Source organism: Notamacropus eugenii, chromosome 3 (assembly GCF_028372415.1).
Source record: "Notamacropus eugenii isolate mMacEug1 chromosome 3, mMacEug1.pri_v2, whole genome shotgun sequence".
Taxonomy (NCBI): Eukaryota; Metazoa; Chordata; class Mammalia; order Diprotodontia; family Macropodidae; genus Notamacropus; species Notamacropus eugenii.
Window position 1 is genome coordinate 117,097,874 of NC_092874.1, and position 24,076 is coordinate 117,121,949.

The window sequence follows — 24,076 nt, forward strand, 5'->3', positions numbered from 1 at the left end:
TAAAAAGAGATACAACTTGTTCTGCTTAGCCTCAGAGGGAGAAAAAAGTGAGATATTGGTTAAAGTTGTAAGGTGACAGATTGGGCTTAACATAAGTAGAAACTTCTAACTATTAGAGCTCATCAGAAGTGGAACGGATGATGGCAATGAGCTCTTATTTTCTGGAGATCTTCAAGTAAAAGTTGGATAACCACTTATTAGGAATATTGGAGAAGGAATTCTTATAGAAATAAAAGTGGTCTGCAAGGTTTTTTCCTACTTTTAGATTCTATGATAAAGGTGTAAAGACTCCAAGAGAGCCATCATTCTGTATTGAGTAGAATAGTGGACTGGGAGTCAGGATAGCTAGGACTGTTCAGTGGGTTTAATTGTGATTTATATGACTGGGTAAATTTGAGTAAGTCACTTAACTTCTCTGGAACTTGATTGTGTCATCTTTAATGTATTTATTGGATGTGGGTTTTTTTAAGGTCTTTGACATAAGCTTTGATCTAGGAAAAATAAACAGATTTCAAGAGTAGAAATATTTCACATTTGGTATAACAGTTTTTTCAAAATTTAAATGGAGCAAGTATGAGTAATATTGGTGAAAAGTTAAGAAATTCAGAGCTTGTTTAGTAATTACTTTTCCCTGTTGTTGTCTACTTTGTTAGATCCATGACATGAAAGGCTTCAGCACAAAGTGATACAGTTACATTCTACCCATGTCAGAGTATTTCTGAGCTATCTAACTTTGGTGGTGCAACAGGAATATATGTGTGCTTAGAAATAAAGATTAAATTTCCAAAGTATGGGCAAAATGCCAGTATGGAAAAGGTTGATAAAAACAGTTAGGACTAATTGCTATGTTTGTGTTTTCCTGTACCACAGTAACTGTACACCATCATGCTTTTCACATGATTGCTAGCATTCAGGTGTTATTTGACCCCTTGTGAGTGTAAAGATGCTTCCCACCAATCCATCTTAGAGCAAATAGTTGAGAATGATAAGTAAAGACACCTTTCTTCTCTGTCTTAAGTTACATTGATCAGAGAAGTTCCACTCAATTAGTTTCTTTTTTGTACCTTATACCTTTTTTTACAGTGCAGAATTGAAATTGACTGAACTCCTGTTAGATATTAAATTTTCTAAAGTAAAGCACCTCTGAAATACAATTTATCCAACTGATCAAGAGCTTTGCTTGTTCAATTTTCAGTGCCCAATTTTGGCTTAATGACTACTCTTCCATTATAAATATTTTTTTTATTTGGTGGTAATGTACATTTCTGTGTATTTATTGTCTTTCCTAAGTATGGGTAAGGTTTATTTTGTTAGAGAAGATACTGTGAAAGACTGAGTAGATCCATTTTTAGTAATACTCTTTTTTAAGTGAATAGACAAAAAACCCCTTATATGGAGGAGAGAGAATTATTACATTATTTTTATACCATTAAAACTGTGTAAGCTGGAATTAGAGTCAAGCTCTGTTTAGGTAGAACTAAATAGTTAAGTACCTTGTATATTATTATGAAGATCTTCCTATAGAGGTAATAGAAAGTGATGAAAAAGAGCAGGCAATTGTAACACGTTTGAAATTTTGCTTATTTCCTTGGAAAAGAAATGAAATGCAAAATGCCACATAATTTTCGATATAATACATTTTTAGGTATATGTGAGCTTTTAGTCTTATTTTTAGCATTTTTGCCACTTAGTCTCTTTGAGGCTGGCCCTGACATCCCTGCCTTCCACTCATGCAGGGAGGGAGGGTGTTTAGCCAAACAAAACAGACACAGCAGATCAAAACCAAAATACTCTCTTCCCCTCCCCAAGAAAACTTTTCAGGATCTCCCTGCCATAAATTACCACTGTGCTCTTGGAGTATATTCTCTTCATCTTCATTAGTCATTTCTAGTTAGTATTTTTGTCCCTTCATATCCCAAAACAGCCACATTGAGATTGATTCCTGCCCCCTTAAGAACTGTATAAAAGCTATAACAGAGAATTACTTCAGTGTATATGACCCTTCTGGCTCCTTAGCTGCCTAAAATTTTTCATGTTTAGATCTTGTCCATTTCAGAAAACCTTCAGTTGAGCCCACTGTTCCTTCAAGCTAATGTCCGTATGTCTCTTCATAGCCAAACTTTTTAGAAAAAGCTTTTTATACATGTTGCTTCTGCTTCTCTTCCTGGCTTCTCAGTGCCTTTAAGTTGTACTTAAGGTGTTTTTCAGGTTACAAAGTCATTGCCCAAACCAGCAGCTTTTCCTCCCTCATCCTTCTTCACACCTTTTCAAATGACACCATTTGATGTTGTTGACCTCAGGCAACTTTCCCCTCTTAGTTTTTAGGACACTGCTCACTTGATTTTCCCTGTAACTTTGGCTACTCTTTCTCAGTTTCCATTTTTGAATTATCATCTATTCTCAAATGGTTAAACTCTTAACTTTTCCTGGCCCCTCTTCTTTCTGCATACCCTTACTCTCGCTGATCTCACCAGACCCCATGGATTCAATTGGAATCTTTATGCAAGTGACTCCCACTTCTGTATTTCAAGATCTAGTTTCCCTTCTGAGCACCAGTCCCACATCACTAACTGCTTACTGTCCATTTCACACTGAATATCTTAAAGGCACCTTACGCTCAACATGTCTCAAGCTGGATTTATCTCTTCCTCCAAATCTACTTCACTTTATAACTTGGCCGTTTTTGTTAAGTATATCACCATACGTTGTCATTCTGGTTCACCACCTTGGGTTCATTCTCTTCTCTTCACTTTTCCTCATCTCATGTATCTAATCATTTGTTATGTTTATAGATCTTACTTCCATAATAGATCTTATATTTTCTTACCTTCTCACAGTTCAACCCTTTATCATCTCTCACCTGGAAAGGGGAAAGTAGGGAAGGGAATAAACATTAAGTGCCTCCTCTGTGCCAGACACTAAGAAAAGTGTTTTTATAGTATCATCTCACTTGATCCTCACAGCACCTTGAGGGATGGGTGCTGTTATCCCTATTTTACAGTTGAGGAAACTGAGTGGCAGGTAGAGAAACTTACTCCAGTGTTAGCAAAAACTTTTCTGAGCTTATGTATGAACTCAGGTCTTTCTGATGTCAGGCCCAGTATTGTCCTCTCTAGCTGCTTCTATTGGACTGTTGCAGTAGCCTCATAATTGGTCTCCCTGCTGCAAGTCTCTCTGCTCTCCATTGTGGGGACAGTTAGGTATCATAGTGGCTAGAGCACGGTAAGACTTGAGTTCAAATCTGGCCTCAGACAGTTACTAGTTGTGTGACTTAAGTCACTTAACCTCTGTTTGCCTTAATCCATTGGTGAAGGAGATGGCAAACCGGTTCAGTATCTTTGCCAGGAAAACCCCCCAAAAGGGGTCATGAAGAGTCAGACACAACTAAAAACATCTTCGTTCTGTCCTTCACATAGCTTCCAAAGTGAGATCCCTGCAGCACCAGGTTGACCTTGTCACTCCCGTGCATAAAGCTCAGGTAGCTCCCTGCTACCTCTTAATTGACATTAAAGTACTTTACAAATTGTCTCTATGCTACTTTTCCAGGCTTATTAAACACTCCTTCACATCTCTTTGTTCTGTCCAAATAGCCTCTTGCTGTCTCTCCTGTTTGCCGTTTCACTCCAATCTCAGCGCAGTTACATAGTCTGTCCGAGTTCTTAGAATACATTCCTCTCTCATTTCCACCACTTAAAACCCTTAGTTTCATTCAGAACTCAGCTCAAGGGCCATCTCTTACTGTACTGCATGAGTCCTTTCAAAAGCTCCCTCCTTTCAGCTCCTAAAAGTCTCCTTGACATTTCATTATTTTATTTCTACACACATATATAAACATACAATACACACACATTAAAAATATATAAACAAATGAGAAACAAATGTAAGTATGTATTTATACAAGTGTATATAAAATATATGTACACATACACACGTATTTCTTATATATGTGTTTGCCATTTCCTTGTCCAGCTCATTTAGTAATCCCCTTGAGGACAGAAATTATTTCTTTTTTGTCTTTGTATCCCCAATGCCTGGCATAGTGCCTGGTGTGTGGTGGATTTTTCTTTAATAGTAATGAATAGATTGTTTCTTTGTATTGCCCCCAAACTTCTTTTCTCTTTCCTTTGATCATTCAGATCATTTGCTTTATAGTATATGTTATACATGTATATGTGTACACATTGTAGTTATATTTAAGCTACTTTGGTGGGGAGAGCACTAGTAGCTGGGGGTAGCAGGAACAGCTTCATGCAGAAGGTGGTTCTATCAGAGGAAGTCTGCAAAAGCTGCCTACAATTGAAGCAGAACCAGGAGACCTCAAATGGTGGTCAGAATGAGCTTAGAAAGATTGAGAACAGAGCTCAGACACTGGAAGAGAGAACTGGAAAAGAAGCAGAGTCCACATTATCATGCCATTTCCTTGATGGTCAGGTGGAATTCAGGAAGATACAGACTCAAATTCTGCCTCAGATACTTTGTGGATGTGTGACCATATTTAGTAACTTCTCTTGGCTCTCAGTTTTTCATCTTTAAAATGAGGAGTTGATTACTTCTGAGGTCCCTTCCGGCTCTCAGTCTGTGGACCTGAGACCTTTTTTCTAGGCTGTAATGTGAGTTAAGAACTAGATGAAAAATGAAATGCACCTAAGAAAGACCATTAGGCACACTTAAATTGGAGAATTCTTCGTCATGATAAAGCATTGCAGTGCTTTTCAAGTTGAGTTAAGCTGACTTTACATGAAAGTGTCCTGATTACATTCCTGAATGATAATAATATAACTTGCTTCTACCTCCTTTCACGTTGTAGATGAGTTACATCTGTGCATTTTTTTTTAAAAAAAACCTGCAGCATACAGGATGGAAGTGGATAGTCTATTGAGAGGAGAAACCATTGGAAAATTGTGAGTGAGAAAACTGAGTCCAGCTCTGCATTTAAAAAAATAAATTCTGACCACATAATCATGAGGTTCTGACTTAGAGATTTTCCAATATGTCTTTATAAGAGAACTTGTTTTTCACTACAAAGCCACATAACATACACAGTGATTATAGGGTCATAGAAGAAAAGCTGTTGCAGACCTCAATGGCTATCCAGTCTAGCCATAATTTTACAAATGAGAAAGTTGATGCTCAGGGCTGTTAAGTAACTTGTTCAAGGTAAACATCAGATGTAGCATTTGAACTCAAGACCTCTAACTCTCCAGAGCCATAAATAAAAAGCCAGAGTATAAATTGAATCTTTAAAATGTAATCTATGAAAAAAGAATTACCTTTATTCTCCAGCTTTTAAAATGGCTATAATTATGTGTGTGTGTAAATAAAATATCAAATATAAAACCCACAAACATACACACACTACTTCACAAGGTTGTTCAGTATGTCCCATATATTGTAGTAGGCAAGGATGAAATGAGTATATAGAGTGAAACAATTTCCTATTCTCAATGAGCTTACATTCTAATGAGGGGCAGGGTACACACAAGTATGGGAGTATATATTAATGTATCTGTCTATTTAAAAATATTCTGAGAAGAGAGTCATATATATGTATATATATATATATGCCAATGCATAAAAATAAGTAAAACATTGATATATATGTATGTGTGTGTGTGTGTGTGTGTATATAGGCAGTAGCAGTTATGATTATCAGAGAAAACTTCATGCAGAACATGGTGCCACAGACTGCATCTTAAAGGAAGAGAAAGACTGAGCAGAGGTCAGGAGGGCAAAGTGCATCTCAGGTCTGAGGGATATCTACTGCAAAGGCCTGTTGACAAATGGAGGGCACCATGAATGAGAAACAGAGGAGGTCCATTGGGCTGGATTGGGGAGTCTAGGAGTGGGGAATGAGCAAAGTCCTTTATAAAGCTTCAAGTGCTGTATGAATATGAGCTGTTCATAAAGTGAGGACTTCAGCTCACCCCTAAAGCAGGGACTTTTCATTCCAGTTAGTATATTTTTAAATTCCATACTAAAGAAAGAGAGAACTTTTTGAGTTATTTTTTTTGAAAAAAAATGAACTCAACACTTTCATCTCTAAATTTGTCACTTTTGTGGTTGTGTCATAGACAACTCAGCTCCAGTGACCACTATTTCAATTTGAAATCTTATTCCTGGTCTAATGCTATTATTTTATTCTCAAAATGGTTGACATTTCTTTCCTGGTTGCCTATTTTCCCAGAGAATGCTTTAATAAGAAGTTAATGTGTTAAAATATTAAGGGAAGAGTTTAAATTGTTTTTATCAATACGAAATAACTAATAGAAATTTTTACTGTTAGTACTTCATACTAACCCAGTTCCTACTTGACTGAACTCCTGATGTTTACATCAGAGTTGATTGCAGCAGACCAGCTTTACCTAGATGGAAGGCCCTGTGTCAACCTAAGGCAGAAATTTTTAAGCTTTTTATTCTGTTACAGATACTTCAGGCAGTCTGGTGAAGCCTATGGATCCCTTCTTAGGATAACGTTTTTAAATGCGTTTAATAAAATAGAATTGCAAAGGAAATTGATACACATGTGTATGTATATATTTGTATATGAATGTGTGTATGTTCTTTTTTAAGCTCATATACCTCAGGTTAAAAACATTAGGTCTAAGGGGTTTTTGTATTTCTGTGGTTGTTTAATACATAAAAGATGAGTTTTAACAAAATCAGATTTTGAACCTAACCCTGGTCTGTGAGTTTTGTAGATCCTTAAAAGCTAATGGGCTAATAATAAGTTGCAATTAATTTGTTACTCCTTTGAAGTGACTTTCTGGAGTAGTATAGAATGTAATGCCCAACTATAGTACTTTTGTTAGTACCACTTGAAGCAGTGAACCTCATATAATTGTTTACAACAAAAGTGGAGCATTCAGTTAATTGAATACATGCCTACTGTTAATTATTTTGTTGTGGCTAATTGATAGTCCCAGTGATCATGTTATGCAGCTATGCAGCCAGTTTATATTTTAGCAGTGAATTCATTTAATGAAGTTTGTATCTCTTATATGGATTTTTGTTAAGCTCTTTTTTTGGATATTTGTGCAATTTAAAATACAAATGTTATTTGCCAGTTATTTGATTCTTGTACATTGATTAATTTTGTATACTTGTAGTCCCATCTATGCGGAGCATGCCATTGTTTTTTATCATTTCAACTTCCCATTACAAGCAGTGATGTGTTTCTTCATGCCTTTGATGTATTAAACATATCATTGTGATCATTAACCATATCTCACAGTTATCATATATGTTTCAGATCTGTTCTTAAGATTGGCCAGGCCACGGGGAGAAGGAATTATAATCATTTGGATGTTTTGTTTTAGATTAGCATCTTGAATAATCTGCTTTATCCAAAGTATGACCCTATAAAAATGGAGAAAATACTTATTTTTTCTACTTTGAACTATTATAATTAAAAAATAAAATTTAAAGAAACTCTATCTTATATGGAGCTGGTTAGTTTAAATCTAACAAGGTTTTCCAGAAGACAAAATCTGTGCCTTAACATTTATTATATAGAAATGTAAAATACTGAGAAACAATGACATCGTTTTCATTGATTGCGAAGTCGCTGTATTTAAAAAAATATATATACTATGTACTTTTGGTTAGGCCTGTGCCCTAAAGCATCTGACTGCTAAGAAGATTGAGCTGTCATGTTGGAAACTTGCAATTGTGGTAAAACATCAAAGGAAACAGAGGTAAAGGTAAAGTTTCTATTAGAAAAATGTGTAGATTTTAACCCTAATTGGAGAAATTTGAGTCAGCCAAACAATATTTTGGTTTATTAAAATTTATTTTAATTCATTTGTTAAATTCTTACTTCAGTGTGTCGTGTTGGCAATGTAAAAATAATCTGCATTCTCTAGTCAAGTAAAATCATTTGTCTTTTGTGCCTAACCTTGAAAAGAAGGAATGATGAATTTTGGTTAAAGAAAAAAGATGCAAAAATCAGTCTTACGTGCGTATTTATGTATGTACATTTCTATACAGTTTTGCGTATACACACACACAACCTCCTCTTCAGAATGCTATCATTTAGAAAGGTGTTAATGTGATGTTTTCTCTTTCAAAAAAAAAATCTAAATCTAAAATCTAAATTCTGCTTTAATGCCTTGTTTTAATTTGAACATTATAAATAGCAGTCAGATCCTGACTAAATCAATTGTTTTTAGTCTAGTGAGTTTCCATAATATTGTTTACTATTGCATTTTGTTCCTTAGGTTGAATTAGACTCACTGTCTTCTACAGCTGTCTGCTTCTTACAAATATAAATATCTTAAGTTTAAAGTTATCTCCTGTCACTTTCTCCCCCTGTATCACATTGTTTTTAAAGAAATAGACTGAAGTATGGCTGCAGTGTTCTTTGTTTTCATGTCCCTTACCACACATACATAGAATCATACTCACATGTGCGTGTGCACATAAGCTCGCTTACGTGTATGTGTGCACACACTCTTTGGATCTTAGAATAGCGATTCCGGTATTGAATTCATGTGGTAGCTTTATGATCTTTTCACATGTTTTGTGTTGTCTGATGAAGGTAGCATTCTCTTTGGTCTTTATTATGTATGCATAGCTGACCTTTGAAGTATATTGCTTTTAAATTTTTCAAGGAGTAGATCTTAGGAAGGTGAATGAGGTTATTTCTGTATATCTTTTATGTTCCAATGAACTATTCAAATGATAGTTCATTGGCTGGCTAAGTGCCATCTATAGGATCAAACAATACATTTACAGCATTGAATAATATCACCTAAAGCTTTCTGAATTACAGTGAGCATTATGAATAGATATAATGGAATGCTCCTTACATTTTCTCTTTGCATTTTTTACTTCACTACATAACTATGTATGAACACAAGAAATGTTGTTTAGTTTGCAAGTGTTTTAGTGGCCATGGTGGGTAATCTCAGATGTCTAATGAAGTTCCAGAGAGGGGAGCAGATGATGATACATTAAGGGTTTGGTAGCGGAAATGATTTCCATACTATATAACTCAGGTTGTTATAACTGAATCCTCTTGTACTATTAAAATAATTACACAGTTGTCCACTCTCAGATTCTGTGCTAGTCTACGTCTTCCATTTGAAAGAAATTGAAAGGATTGAGAGGGTAACCCTGGATATGTAATTTGTATTGGCAGCCAAAGAATAATTCTTTTTATAATCTGATAGTTCTTTTGTCATGATGAAAATTTCCTTCTATATCAGAAAAGGAAAGAAAGGTAGTCATTGTAGTAATTATTCAGTCATTCATTCAATAAATGTATGATCCTCTATCTTCTAATTGAATATATTCAGAGATGTGAAGGCTACTGTTTTAAATAAAAAAAGGTATTGGCTAGATAATTAACAGATTTGTGACATCTCTGGTTGATTTTCTTCTTGGTAGCTTAGCAAGATTGCTTGGTCTTTTTTGTGTTTTGTAACTAACTCTATATAAATACATGTGTGTTTATATGCTTTTATATATTTACATTATCTCACTTTTCTAAACTTTCCTTTGACATCTTTAAGCATTTCCCTACTTGTGTGTCCTTTATGTTTTAGTAAGGAAGCATTTTCCCTATTGCCTTCTGTGGTTAGTATTTGGAAAGATATTGGTAAACTATTTCTCAGTAATTTCTTTTTTAAAATATATCCTAATATGGTTTATAAATTTTTATTTTACATGCTTCAGGACCTAGAAATCCAGGTAAGTTGTGAAATAAAGACCTGTAATGTACATAAATGGATTCCAAACTTGGGCATTTACATCACCTTGAGAAGCCTATGTCCGTGTAGCATGGGAAGGAAATCTATTCAGTCAGCCAGCATTTATTAAATGCCTATCATTTGTCAGGCACTATGCTAAGCTCTGGGGATACAAAAAAAGGGGCAAAATTGCCATGTCAGAGAAACTTTTAATCTGTATTAAGATTGACAGGAAGGTATTAAACATTGATTTAATTGTGCTCTTGGTTTAAGTTAATGTGTTATACTTTTCCTCAAAGATAAAAATGGAATTAAGGCATATTCTCTGCCCTTAAACAATTTGGGTCTAGATAGGGAAAAGAAACAGGTACAGATGATTATAAGCCAGTCCATGTGAGGTATGCCTAGGTTCTTAGAAGGTTAGATAGCATGATGAGTTAATCCTTGAAAAGTGAGACTAGATAAGTCATTTCAAGCTAAAGAAACAGGCAGGAAACTGTAAGTTGTATAAAGCTAACGATATGGAACCCTAAAATAAGGGACAGCAACTTGAGAGAAGGAGCAGTGCCAAAAAATACCTATATTTAGAGGGTTGGGATGAAGAAACAATTTTCAAAGTGAGGGCTGGGGTATTATAATGCCCTGTAGTGGGAAAACAAAGATTGTACAATGTCACAGAAGGCAAGAGGACAGAGGAGTATGCAGACAAGGGGCTATTTTAACTGCCTTTTTGTATAAAGACACTTTTCTTTTTGCAGAGGTAGGACTTCTGGTCACTATCATCCAAGTAACCATTTTTCACAGTGGTCTCAGATGAATTTAAATGGGTCATTTGCTGCTTTAAGAATTTCTTGTTAAGAATTTGACAATTTGATCACTTACCTTATGTAGGATGAAGAACTATGTTTGATACTTCAAGTTTTTTGTGTAAAAGCTTTTTTAACCACAAACTTGGATCTATGAGCCAGAAACTGTGGTTTCAGAAAAACAGTTGTAATATACTTTTCCATTTTTTAAGATCCTCAGAATAATTCATCATTCCTATATTTTAATTATTATACTTTTTAAAAGTTTAGAAAGTATTTTATTTTCATTCTTTTTGAAAATGAGATTTAACAAATCAGACTTGTAAAACTACCAGCTTTCCCAAAGTACTCAGCTACCACCATTTCAGGGATTTGCTTTTGTTCTCCCTTCTACTTCCACCTTTATTGCCTGTAACTCTTCCTTAAAAGAATGGTTAGCAGTATGAGGCAAGCAGTTTCATATGTTAATGTCTCCCTTGATTACTTAGAGAGTTCACAAAACATAGAATGCAATAACACAACATAAAATGTCTTGTGTAGAAATCTTTTTATTCAAAGATGAACATTAGTGTAATTTGTATTTTGAATAAAATGTAAGCATAAATGCTTAATAATAATTCTTGAGGTGTCTTTATTCCTAGCAGAGTTCAAAGACACTTTGTCTGGTGCTTAATTTGACATTTCCAAGCAAGTTGGGACAAAGTAGGACACAGCTGTTAGGGGAAAAAACAATGTAGAGTCATTCTTTGCATTTAATACAGCAATCATCTTCCTATTAATGTTTTTCTGAGGCAGTGACCTAATAGACTGCAGAATCTTCTACTGTGTATATTTATTTCTTACAACTTTTATTTGACTTTTACTTTGCTGTTGCTGCTTTTTCTTGATAGGATGTTTTCTTCATTTCTTTTTTTAGGTTAAGCAGCTGGAAGAGAAAGACAGAGTGCTAAAAAAACAGGATGCTTTCTACAAAGAGCAGCTGGCTAGACTGGAAGAGCGGGTATGACCATTTAAAATTATCATTATTTTGTAATTTAAATGGATAACCTTGGGATACTTAAAACTTGGATGCAGTTCACTTGGAAAACATTTGTAATTTCATTCATGTGGGCATTCCCTCCGTTGACATACTCAGGCCCTTGAAAATTCCTATGCTCTAAAATTCATCTGAAAGACTTCTGGTCTCCTCAAGTTGAGTGTCTTTGCACTTAATTAGGTTTATCCCTGGACGACAGACGTTAGTATGATAAGATCTGCTGGAAGTATGTTCTCTTCTGAAGAACTAGAGACACTTACCTCCAGTTTGTGATAAGGTATTATAATAGGTCTTTAGGGATTCTTAGGTAATTTTTAAATTAAATAATTTGAACCTAGAAACTAGGTTAATCTAGAATACATACTCACTTAAAAACAAAACTAAACTGACAAAAAACCTAACTTTTTGGTAAGGAAGTGAGAAATCTGAAGATGAAGTTAAAATCATTTCTTTTATAAAGAATGGCATTTCTGCTTCCACAATTTCCTCTGTAAACACAATATTCACAGAGGATCAGTTTATATTATGACATAGGGGTTGGGTACTAGACCAGTGATTCCATTGATAATATGGATCTTTCACGTGGAGAAACTCCCTTTACCAGTGCAATCTGGCACCTCTGCAACTTATTGTCTTAGCCTTGAGTAGTGATGATGACTCTTGCCAGGGTCACATAGCCAATATGTACCCAATCCTGGACTTGAACCCACCTTCAAGGCCAGCTCTCTGCTATACCATGCTGCCACTTTTACCCCACATTCTAAATTTTTTTTCTTTATGCATGTAAAGTCACATGGCCTCTGACTGATTTAATGTCATTTTAGAAGGCAGCAAATAACTCTTAAATTTGGAGTTGGACAGTAAAAAGGTAGTAGTAAAAAGCAAGTAGATTTTATTCAGTGGGTAACAGACAGTGGTCATAATTGTATTGGCATTTCTTTGTATTCTTAGCCCTTAGCCCAAGGCTTGGCAAACAACAAGCGCCTAAAAAATGCTTAGTGACTATTGACTAATGATTATGTAGCCAGAAATATGTTAAAAAGGCAATGTAGTATAATGCAAAAAGTAATGGATCAATTAATCTTAGCTTCTTCACATACTGATTGTTACTATGTATGAGCAAGTCAGGATAGCTTTCTGAACCTGATAATATTTGTACAGTGTTTTGCCTGGTTCCTGGCACAGAGTCAGCACTATTAAAGGCACATTCTTCTCCCTTTTTCTCTTTCCCCTTCCCTATCTGTACAGTGTAGTTGGGCACACATATATTTCTCTTCCCAGAAGAAAGCATTTCATAGACTTCTTAGGAAGAGAAAGTCATTATTAACTTTTAAATGATATATAAATGTTAGTAGTTGTTATTACCTGTTGCTCTAACAGAAAATATTTTACTGTAGAAGCAAGGTTAATGTAAATGATGACTATTCCCACAAAAGCCTCAACATAAAATCTATGAAACATTTATTGAATTTGCTTTGTTAAGATAAGATTGTACAAATGGACAGGTATGTAAAACTCACAAATGAAACACAATTTGTGGACTACTTTTGTCGTTGATACAATTTTCTTTGTTAATGCTTTTAAGTAAAATTTTTTCTTTTACTTAAATACATTGAAGTATTATAAATGGCAAGAAATAATACTAATGGAATGACATGTTGGACATACGAGCTCCAATAAAATATTCATTGTGTTCTGAATGGCCTCAGACAGCACAGGGAGAAGTTTCTAAAGCAACATTGAGTGGTACTGATGGACAAATGGATAAAAATGTGGGATTCCTGGTTATTCTGTTTTGATTTGCATTATGGTCATCAGTATCCTTAAAGTTTGTTTCCAGTTGTGCTAGAATTGATATCTGCCTTTTGGAATAACTAGCTACTTCTATCCTAGGGACAGGAGGAGGCAATCTGAGGTATTTGATTATTTCCTTTTTCAAAAAAATGTATCAATGTCTTCTCTATTTATATTTCTTAATGGAACCCTCTGCACTCTCCCTCCCAAAGAGATATTAGAAGGAATTTTAAGAGGAAAAAAATTTAAAATTCTGCAGAACATATCAGATTTCTTTGATGTTATATGCAATGCTTTTTCCACACCCATGGACCCTCATCTCTACAAAGAATCAAGAGAAAATGGCTTCTCCTGTCACTTTTTTAAAGCCACGCTTGGTTGTTAGCATTTGGCAATGTTCAATTTCATTTTGTTGGATTTTTCTCTTTTATGTTATAGTTATTATATATGTGTGTATATTGTTTTCCTAGTTTTGCTCCATTTTGAATCAGTTCATATAAGTCTTTTAATGCTTTTCTGTATTCATCACTTCTAATAATAAAGCAATACTTTATTGCATCTATATACCACAATTTGTTTAGCCATTCCCCTACTTATGGATACCTTCTTTGTTTCCAGTTCTTTGATGCCACAGAAAGTGCTACTATAAATATTTTGGTTTATATAAGACCTTTCTTTAATCATTGAGCTCTTTTAATATTTTATTTTAATATTAGAATATTTGTAGTGATATTATTTGGGTGATATTAAACTATTTCTAAGTTATTATTTGGTTTCACAATTTCAATATTTTCCTCTCTTTTCCATTCCCTGCTATTGTCCCTTGAGATTTAAGCAATAATTAATTCTTTCAGTAAACAGGCATTGATTAAATATGTCCTGGTTATAGAAAACCTTCATTGTTGGAGAAAACTTAAAAGTTTAGATAAAGTAATTCCTGCAATTTACAGTCTAGTAGAAGGAAAAGACACAAATCTAGGGCAAAAGGCATAGCACGAAGGATCATACAAAGAATTCATTTATGAAGTATAAGGATCAAGTGCTTTATGAAACCCAAATATGTATATATATGTATAGGAAAGCTGTAGTGATAAGGAGAATCGATTCATGATGTCTCTAAAGAGGAGGAGACATTTAAGTTGGGATTTAAATAAGTACGTATTTAACAGGCATAAAGAAGACACAGAACACAGCATCATCATGGGAGCAGTTCATGGAGTAGAGCAATATGAGAATAAGGCATCTGAATTGGGAGTGCCTTTAAACATCTGGCAAAGGACTTAGAACTTTACTCAGTAGGTAACCTGGAACTCCTAAAAAAATTTTACTGATAGAAGTGCAAAGCCCCCTTTTTTGCAGTGAGTCCAGAAAAAACAGGGTGAAGGGATAGGGAGGGATTCCTGACACCTACATTATGGATTTGAAGACTGCTCTGGAACCTTTCTTTGTAGTGAGTTTAAATGTTCAGTGACCCACAGTTCCCCAATGTAAGTATTCCATGAACATAAAAAAATGTTTAAGAAAAGCTAGTTTAAAACTTGTGGGTGAAATTGCTGTTGTGACCTTCCTGGCTCCTGCAAAGGTAGCAGATCTTGTGACATATCCAACAAAATTGACTGCACACCTTTTAAAAACCCTAGGAGCGAATTGTATTTTATTGAAAAGATCCCTGAAACCACATCAGATATTTTTTGGATCTAGCCTCAACTTCATCATTTATTAGTTTTAAGATCTTAGTTTCTCTGAGCCTTAGTTTCCTCACAGTTCTCTCATCTTTAAAAATGAAGGCAATAATTCCAATAATGAATAACAAGAATGCTTTATTTTCAAGGCAGCCTTGCAAAGTTTTATGAAATTCTACAGAAATGTTAGATGCAAAGAAATTTGACTGGATCTCAGAGCTAGAAGAAATTGGAACTACTCTAGCCCAGTTAAATGCACAGTAAGTAGTCATCTAGTGATAGGGAATTCACCACTTTTTAAGGCAATTTGTTCCACTTTTGAATAACTCTTAATTATTAAGAAATATTTCTGTATACAGTATTTTGTTGACCTGCCTTGCTACAGGTTTCAATCATTCCCTTTAGAGGCTGACCAAATTACTTGGTAAAATAAAATACAGATTTGAAAACTCTTCTTAGAGCTAACTTTCTTCAAAGATATGCTAATGTTGACATTAAAAGAGCTATAAAGCTAGGTGACATTTGTTCACCTAACTTGTACATCAAGTGTTAAAGAATATATTAAAGTTATTCTGTATGAAGTCCAAACAAAAAAGTGTTTCCTTTTTTTGTGTGATTTTTCAAAACGTGTTCTTTTTCACAAATGATTCCCTAATTCCACAGTATTTAAAACGTGGCACATTCTTCTTGATGAGGGGAATCCCATTGCTATGTGAAAGGGACTTGACTATTCAAACTGAAATGACAAAGTGGGTGAAAAATTTCATTCCCCACCTGAACTTCAGATGAGCAATGAACTAAGCCTGGAATTGAGGAAAACAAGATTAGACAGATTTGTATTTGAAAAATTGTAAAATACTTTTGAAAATTGTAGCAAGCAATAGAAATATCTTCTCTTTCTATTAATAATTATTAAGTCTTATCACACTAGCAAAAAGTTTTAATGGTGGAAGGCATATCCTACTTTAGTTGATTTCATTCCCTATCTTAATTATTGACATTTCTGCAAATCTGCTTTCTCTTTTTAGCACTATTTTTGAGTTGTCTGAGTTGAGTTTTGACCAGTTAGGATTTGCCCAGAATCAAATATTTGTTGTACATCTAGGTCATTACAATATAGCATATTCTGAGATTCATGTTGAAGAAATGAAGAAGAGGATTTGCCTACGTAATGATGACACTAAAAGCCAACTAAATGCTTACATTAATTCTATAGATCTCTATTTATTTTATATGGACTCATTGAGTCCGTACTCTTCATTTTACAGATGAGGTAACTAAAGTATACAAAGCAGGGATACTTAAACATTTTTGTGTCATGGACCTTGGCAGTAATATTTTTCATAGTTGAAGAAAATGCTAACTTTTTTTAGAGGATAGTGGAAAATAAAGGTGTAATTTTTTTCCCATCTAAGTTCATGGACCCCCTGTATTCTGTTAATATACCCTTTGAAGATCTATAGACTACATATATTTAGAACCCCTGCTCTATTGCCTTTATAGTAATTCATTGGATGAAAATCAGATGGAAAGAGAAAAAAGGGTCTTATTCTCAGTAAGTCATGAAGACCAGTGTGAGGATTTCTTATGATTTTGAGAAGTTAAGGGTCAAAAGAACTGTGAAAATGGAATTGCAGCATTTAACTTAACAGTAATGTGTGGCATGTTATTTTGACTTTATAAACTCCTATTGACTTTAGCAGATGTTTGCAAATTAACAGCCCACATTCTATAGAGTTAAGGGGAATGCATTCTGGTACAGGCCTGACTCAGAGCACACAGGAAAAACTGGGATAAAGGTAATGTCATTATGAAGAAATTCATGGAACTAGTTCATCACCTACAGAGAGAAATGCTAATTAAATTCTAAGATAATGTTTATATTCAATGAACAGTTTTTAAAAGTCTCTCCCTAGTGAGTAGGTGGTGCATCTATCTGTTGTATCATAAAGTGTTGGGACACATCTCTATGATTAATTGCCTTCCTTTTTGATTGCTTAACTACTTTTTTGTCAGTTAGAAGCTTCATTTCTGTGTGGCTTAGGAAAAAAACCCCAAAACAATGCCAACACTGATAGTAAAAGAAAATGACAACAAAATAGATTATTGTCAACGCAGTGTATGCCTTATGGGGAGAGATTATTTTTCATATTCACCACCAGATGAAGTCTGTCACTTATCAAGTATTTCAGTGAGTGGAGTAGTGTTAGCCTTTTCAGGAAATTAATGTAGGATTTGTCCTGTAATGGGGCACCAGTGACAGGTGTGATACTAAAACAAACAATACTGTTCTTAAGGGGATAGCTGTTCATAAGTTTGATTTATAGGTTAAAATTCCTTTCATTTTTTTGTTCACACCCCCTGCCCCCATCTGGGTCCTAAAGAGCTGTCGGCATTTTTTAAGGCACATTAATAAAATATGGTCTTCAAATTATTGCATTGTCTTTAAAACAAAATATAATGGTTTTATTTAAAGACTTTTTAAAAATCTTTCAGGTAAAGAATATTTCTGGGCAGGTAATCAGCTTATTTAAATTGTACCAGATTAGACTTGTAGATGAATGTCATTCATCAGTGCTAAAGGTTATGTTCTTCTCCTGGCACCTGTGGAGTTTATGTACATTTCTTTCCCATTCATGTTGAAATAAGATCCACTCCCCAGAGGTTTTTGTCGTTACAGAGAGTTGTGGAAAGGAGGGTTGCTCATGTCAGTGAATTTTGATGGGAAAGGCTATAAAAACCAATCTCACTTTTAACTGTCATGCCATTCAGAGCAATCACGAGTACAGTGAAACAAACAGCTTTGAGCTATTACCTTTATTATGCCTCATTCTTTAAGACCTCATAGTTAGGTCATGTTTGTTTAATTACATAGAAGCAGAAAAAAAATTAAATTCCCCATAAAAATACTATCTGCTTTTAATAAAATATATAAAATATTCAGATTCAAGGATTAATCCAATAAAAGAAAGTCTATTCCAGTTTTTCAAAAGCAGTATATGTAATTACATGAACAGAGTGAATAAATCTGTGTCTGACAATGTGGAATGGGGAATAGGGCAGTAACCTGCATCTATTGTCAACAACTCCTATGGATGCATTGACTTTCCTGTGAAACTGTCTGAATTTCTTAGTGGGAAATGTCTGTTGGATAGTCTGGAGATAACTATTTTTAACTAGCATTTGGGACATCAAACTTATATGTTTTTCTGGAGTTAGCTGTTAAAAACACATCCTGTTAAAATGATCTTCTTAACTGGAGCCAGTTTATTCTTCCATGTGTAAGTTTGGAGGAAGGATTTGCAAATCATAGGATCAGCACTTAATTTGGGGCTCTATTTACCATGTATGCCATCAAGAAGTATTAACCTTAAGGTAAAATGAGAACACAGAGTACAAAGCTGTGAGCTGATGGCACACAGTACACCAGGTATTAAATAGCATTATCCATCCTGCTTGCTACAGTAAATAGGATTTCACTATTATGATGTGTCAGGGCTTTCAGTGAAATCAAATTTACAAGACACTAAACTGCCATCCTTTCTGCTGAGCGGCTTTATTCTGGGATCTTGTTTTCATATTAATCCTGTTGGTAGGAAATACTTGTACCAATTGTGCATGGAAATTATAATTTAATGATCTCTTCCCTTTCTCTATTCAGGGCTTAAAATGGACCACTGTGCTTTGCAACGATAGCCCCAGGGCTCTGAAGAAGAGATAATATACAGTTTAGCTTTAGAGCCAAGTGTTGCCTTTTTGTGAGTGCTTGTGATGATCATAAGTACTAAGATGCCCATAATATGGCTTTTGTATTTATACTTTCTCAACTCTTAATATTTCCTTTGCCTTTTGACAGATAATATAATAAAATAATTAGATTTCTTAATTAACACTTTTCCAGTAACTGTGTTCCATTTGCATAGGAAGGTATAGGTTTAAGCTAAGATTGGAAGAGTTGTGAAACAGAGGAGATATTTAGCCTTTAAAGAATTTTACACAGTATGTTTGGATAAACTCAATAGTCTGTCATATTTGAAAGACAAAACATTATTTCTTTTCTTGAGTTTTTCCTCTCACTATCAATAAGAATATTACAGCAGGAATTCGTTTCCTCTGTTTACATTTGGGCCAAAGCCACTGTTTTCTTTGTAAAAGTCAGTAATCCATGCATTTTTTAAAAAAATTAAATAATGATCATTTTGATTCTTGACTTCTCAAATATTTATTACTTTTTACAGTATTCCTTTGAAATAGGCCAATAATTATGGATGTCCCTATTTTTATACCCCCAGTACACAACCTTGTTAGTTTTTAAAGTAAATTTGTGAACTCTTATTTAGAAGAAACATTCTTCAGTCTCTGCTTTGCACTCAAATTTCAAGACATCTGTGCATCCATGAGAATGTTATCCTATTTCCAGACATTGGCCAGGGTCACAGAGAGAGATCATTGATATTATAGTCATTGTCCAATAATACTAAGATTCTATATTATTATCAAGAAGTTGGTGCAGATACCAGTTCTAGTTGCTCTGTAAAATAGATAAAACATGTTTCTGGTTTGGCTAGTAGTAGGCTAGTTAATAGAATATTCAAGATCTCATGAGGAGAAGGTAGATGCCTACAGTTAAATAATAAATAAAGAGGCTGTGATATGACAAAGCCAGGATCCTACCTTCCTAAAACTTAGGAAACCCTTACTGTGCTTCTGACAGGGCACTGGATTGACTACTAAATGTTGGCCTCTCTTAGGAGATAACTAATTGCATTTGCAATTCCAACTAGTAAGCCAAATGACAGATTGTTAATTTGCCATTAGCCTAAGTACTGAATGGGATTTGTTACAAAGGCATTTTCATTTCCCCTGCATCCTTCTCTTCTCTGAACTGAGGGCCAGGAGAGGAGTTGACACTTTCAAGTCCCCAGGGCAAGGGGTACTCCTGTGGCTGCATGCTCCTTCTTGCTTAATATTTAAAATTATTATTTAATTTTGTTCAGACCATTTTGTTAATTTTGTTCAGAAACTTTGGTTTCTGAAAGGAGGGGGAGAAAGGGATGGTTAGCATCATCACAATCCTTTTTGTGCTGGGGCCTCAGGTGCTGGCAGCTGGAGGGTGTAGGGGTCTGGTAGCTTACCTGATGCTGTGCTAGAGTGGGTGTTGGTGGCTGAGAGGAGGTGAGGTGTCTGTGCATTTTTGTGGGGCTATACTGAAGCTTGGTTGGGAGTGTAAAGGAATGTTCTGGTCACTGGAGGATGCTTCATCACTGGGGCTGTGCTAGAGCCACGGTAGATGTGGTGGTTCTCCGAGCTAGAATCTGCCAGTTCCCCTGGCTATGTGAAGGCCCGGGGCGGGGGGGGGGGGGGAGAACAGTATTGGTGCTTGCTTCCTCCAGCACTCTGGGGCTCAGGGTCTCTGCTGGTTTGCTGAGGTGAGGCTTACCCAGGATTCCTCCTGTCCTGTACTGCTGTCCCTTCCACTACAGGGAGAAGAATCTTTCCTGTTAATCCCCCAACCCTCCTAGGCTAAAAGACTACTGCACCCTGTCTTTCTCCTGGTTCTCCTGTTCCAGGATTTTTTCTGGGGTGATATTTTCTGGGTTTTTCGAGGTCAGTAAGTGAGGGCTAGAACGACCCCCTGCTTATTCTGTCATCCTGGCTCCTGGAAGACCAATATACCAGTATTCTTAAAAGAATATTTTTGCACCCAGTGAAAAAAGTTTATTATAGTTGTGGTCAAAATGATGCATCAAGATAATTAATGTTGTAGCATATGGGGTAGATTGATAAGTTAGCTATGTACACTTGACAGCTTTGGGCTTTAGTTATGAGAGTGGTAGAAATGAAGAAAAAGAGAAAAGGTGATAAATATTATGGAGAAGGAGTTGCATGGACCATATATGGTAAAGAGAAATCAAAGATCAACAGTGTCACAATGATACAGGACAGGCAAACCAAGATAGGTATACTGCTAACAAATAGGGCAGGTTATGGAATGAAAAAGAAGGTTCTCAAGCCTCAACTGTCATTTTAGGTAACTTTCTGTCACCACATTTAGCAAGTAAGTAAGAGGATCTTCAAAAGCCTTGTCCCTGAATCCATTGTCCTTTCCTTACTGTACTCATTCTTTAGCACTCTCCTCCAACCATGAAGTCCACTCCAGAACAGTATATTCAAGTAGTCATTTTACTTCAGCACATAGGAATATCGGGATTCAAATTACATGCAAATTAAGTATGTTACAGGTACCTGACTTATGTTTAGCCCTTCTTATTCACCTTTTTTTTTTTTAACTCTCAGTTCTAAGGCCAGCAGTTAATATAAGGAAAAAACTTCCTAGCCATTAGAGCTATCCAGAAATGGAGTAGGTTAAGTATGTAGGTAGTGAGCTTCCCATTTTTGGAGCTCTTCAGCTGAATGCTAAATGACATTAGGTTACTGGAGCAGGATTTTTACCTATGTACAATTTGTACTAGATATCCTCTGAAATGCTTTCCAACTCTGATAATGTTTTCTTGACCTTTTTGTTCAGTTGGAAAGAAAGTTTATTTTCATTCTGTGCCCCAAGTTTACTTCTTTTCTACGAATGGTATATCCTATGGGTCACTCAAATTTGTCTCCGGCTTATCCATTTTCATGAGTTTTGCCTATAGAATTACTCTGAACTAGACATACCAACTTACTTATGTACCAGTCAGCTTTCCTTTCCCTCCCTCCTTCCATTCCTTCCCCCATTCTTTCTTTCCTTCCCTCCCTGTCCCTTCTTTCTTTCTCTCTGTTCTCCTTCCTCCTTTCCTTCTTCTCTATCTCATCTCCATTTCTTGCCCAGCAGAAAGGAAGTCCAATGACTGCTCACAAGTGTGATGCATTTCCGTTTCGACTTTTGCTCTCCTTAGGTAGCCTAGTGACTTTTGCTCTCCGAGGTTCACCTTGTTGGGGTTGTGCTTGAGTGTGCACATTCAGTCTACTTGAGCTCAACTGCAGTTCAGAATTTCTGAGGTCAAACAATCCTCCAGTTTCAGGTTCTCTTAGCAGAAATTACATTTGTGTGTCACCATGCCTGGCTCCTTTTGCATTTTGCTGTCCATGGCTGTGCCTTTGCTGTTTTTTCTGAAATCATAATTTCTCTAAACATTTCAGGTTTCTTAACTTCTCATCACAGTGTTACCATTCAGTGGAATATCATGCTCATTACATAGTCTATTGTTCCTTTTTAGATAAACATGAGTGTATCCACAACCTCATTACGGTTGTTTTTGGTTCACATAGGTTTTCTATATATGAGGGAAGATACTTTTACTGTCCTTGAATCAGTTTAAAGTGGCAACAGGCAAAGTATGAGGTATAGAGAAAAAAGAATAATTAACATTAACAACTAATAAATTTGTGATATCCCCATGTTAACTTTCTGCAGAGTACTTAAATGTAGCTAGAATCACTATTACTATATTTCTGTAGTTATAGAAAAATACCACGTAATAAATTTTGAGCTACTATACTATTTCTTCATGTTGTAGTTTTTTAAAGTATAGAAACTTGGCAGCCATTCCTAGAACTACTTGTCAAAATTCAATAGCATGTAATTAAAAGCAAAGAATGCCATTTCTCTGTTGAATATATTTAAAAGTTATATCATGTATCATTTGAAATTGGCATAGTATTCATTTTCCAAAAGAATTACACCAGAAAACAAAAAGGTAAGTAGTTTTAGTCCAAGTAGAGTAAAACTTTATGCAGTGACTGAATACACAGAAATATCTGTTATATTCCAACTGCTTAACAGGTCAGTTATGGAAAAGCTAATTATTAAGTGATTGTTCCTTTAGAAATAGCCAAATGAAGCAAGAGAATATCATAAAGTTGGGAGATATTTGGAGTCTTGCCGGTCAGAGTAATAAAATTGCCTTGGACACTTAAAACCTGGGTTAATTTTCCTCTTAATGTACCTTTGTGTCATCTTTTCATTTAGCTGCAGATTCCTTCTTTCTTCTAGCACTTGGAACTAATATTAATATGTCAACATGGATAATATAGGGATAAAGGTGACACTTTTATAAAAGCATAGACTTACAGGTTGAATTGATACTGTTAGTAATCATGTATTCCAATCCCTTCTTTATACAGGTGAGGAAACTCTTTTCTTTAGTGTAAGTTTTAGAATTCTTCTAATAGTAGCTATGACTATTGACTCATATAGTCGGGTTCAAGCTATAACCTCACCTGTTAAAAAACATAGGATTTATTGGGATGGCCATCCCGAATTTTGTGAAGATAATTTCCGTATCTTGGGTGCCTCCAGCATTCTTTGCCTCTCCTAGATTCTCAGTGAACAAAAACCAGTACTAACATTGCCTCAACCCAGCTGGTATTATTCCAGGAAAAGAATTGTCATTCTGATCTAGGAGCATAGACTTAGTTTTGGAAGGAGATGTAGAAATCACATACTTCAGTCCTCTTTCATTTTACAGAATATCAAACTGAAGCCAAACAATGTTTAACTCCCAACTATATTTCAATTCCAGCTGAGTAGTACTTGTATTTAAAAATTAAAACTAAACTAAAACTTAAACTAAAAGCTTTCTGGTGATCTAATAGGCATCTTGTCCATTTGAATAGCCCATATCTAAGTTTATTATAGACCTCAGTAGAAAAAAGTGATAAATTTTCAGAAAAACTTTTGCCTACTTTGGTAATATTGCTCTATTCTATAGAAGTTATAGATTTTGATGTAACACAGTTATAATTATTAATAACTCACTCTTAGCTTCATAGTTTACAAGGTGCTTTCCTTACAGTAATTCTATAGAGTAGATAATGTTTTATTATCCTTCAAATTTTGCATATGAAATTTCATTCCACTGATGTCCTCCACTGATCCCTCATCCTGTTATGAATGTGACCCTTGGTGTTCTTCAAGGTTCTCTCAGTGGAACTGAAATCCCAACTGCTTATATCAAACTAGGAAAGCTTAAATGATGGCACAGCAGTGGGTTAAAGTTCCGTTTCTACCACAATATTTTAGTTTACAGATAAGGAAACTGACTGAAATGAATGGAGATTAAGCAACTTGTC

The 24,076-nt window shown here is 35.2% G+C and overlaps 1 protein-coding gene across 1 annotated transcript in view; it reads left to right on the plus strand.

Moving 5' to 3' along the window:
- The window catches only part of CHCHD3 (coiled-coil-helix-coiled-coil-helix domain containing 3), a 340,709-nt gene that overhangs the window by 220,294 nt on the left and 96,339 nt on the right, over positions 1-24,076 (plus strand). Inside the window, exon 5 of the mRNA XM_072652712.1 lies at positions 11,412-11,495. Coding sequence (XP_072508813.1) covers positions 11,412-11,495 — 84 coding nt within the window. The remainder of the gene's footprint in view (positions 1-11,411; positions 11,496-24,076) is intronic.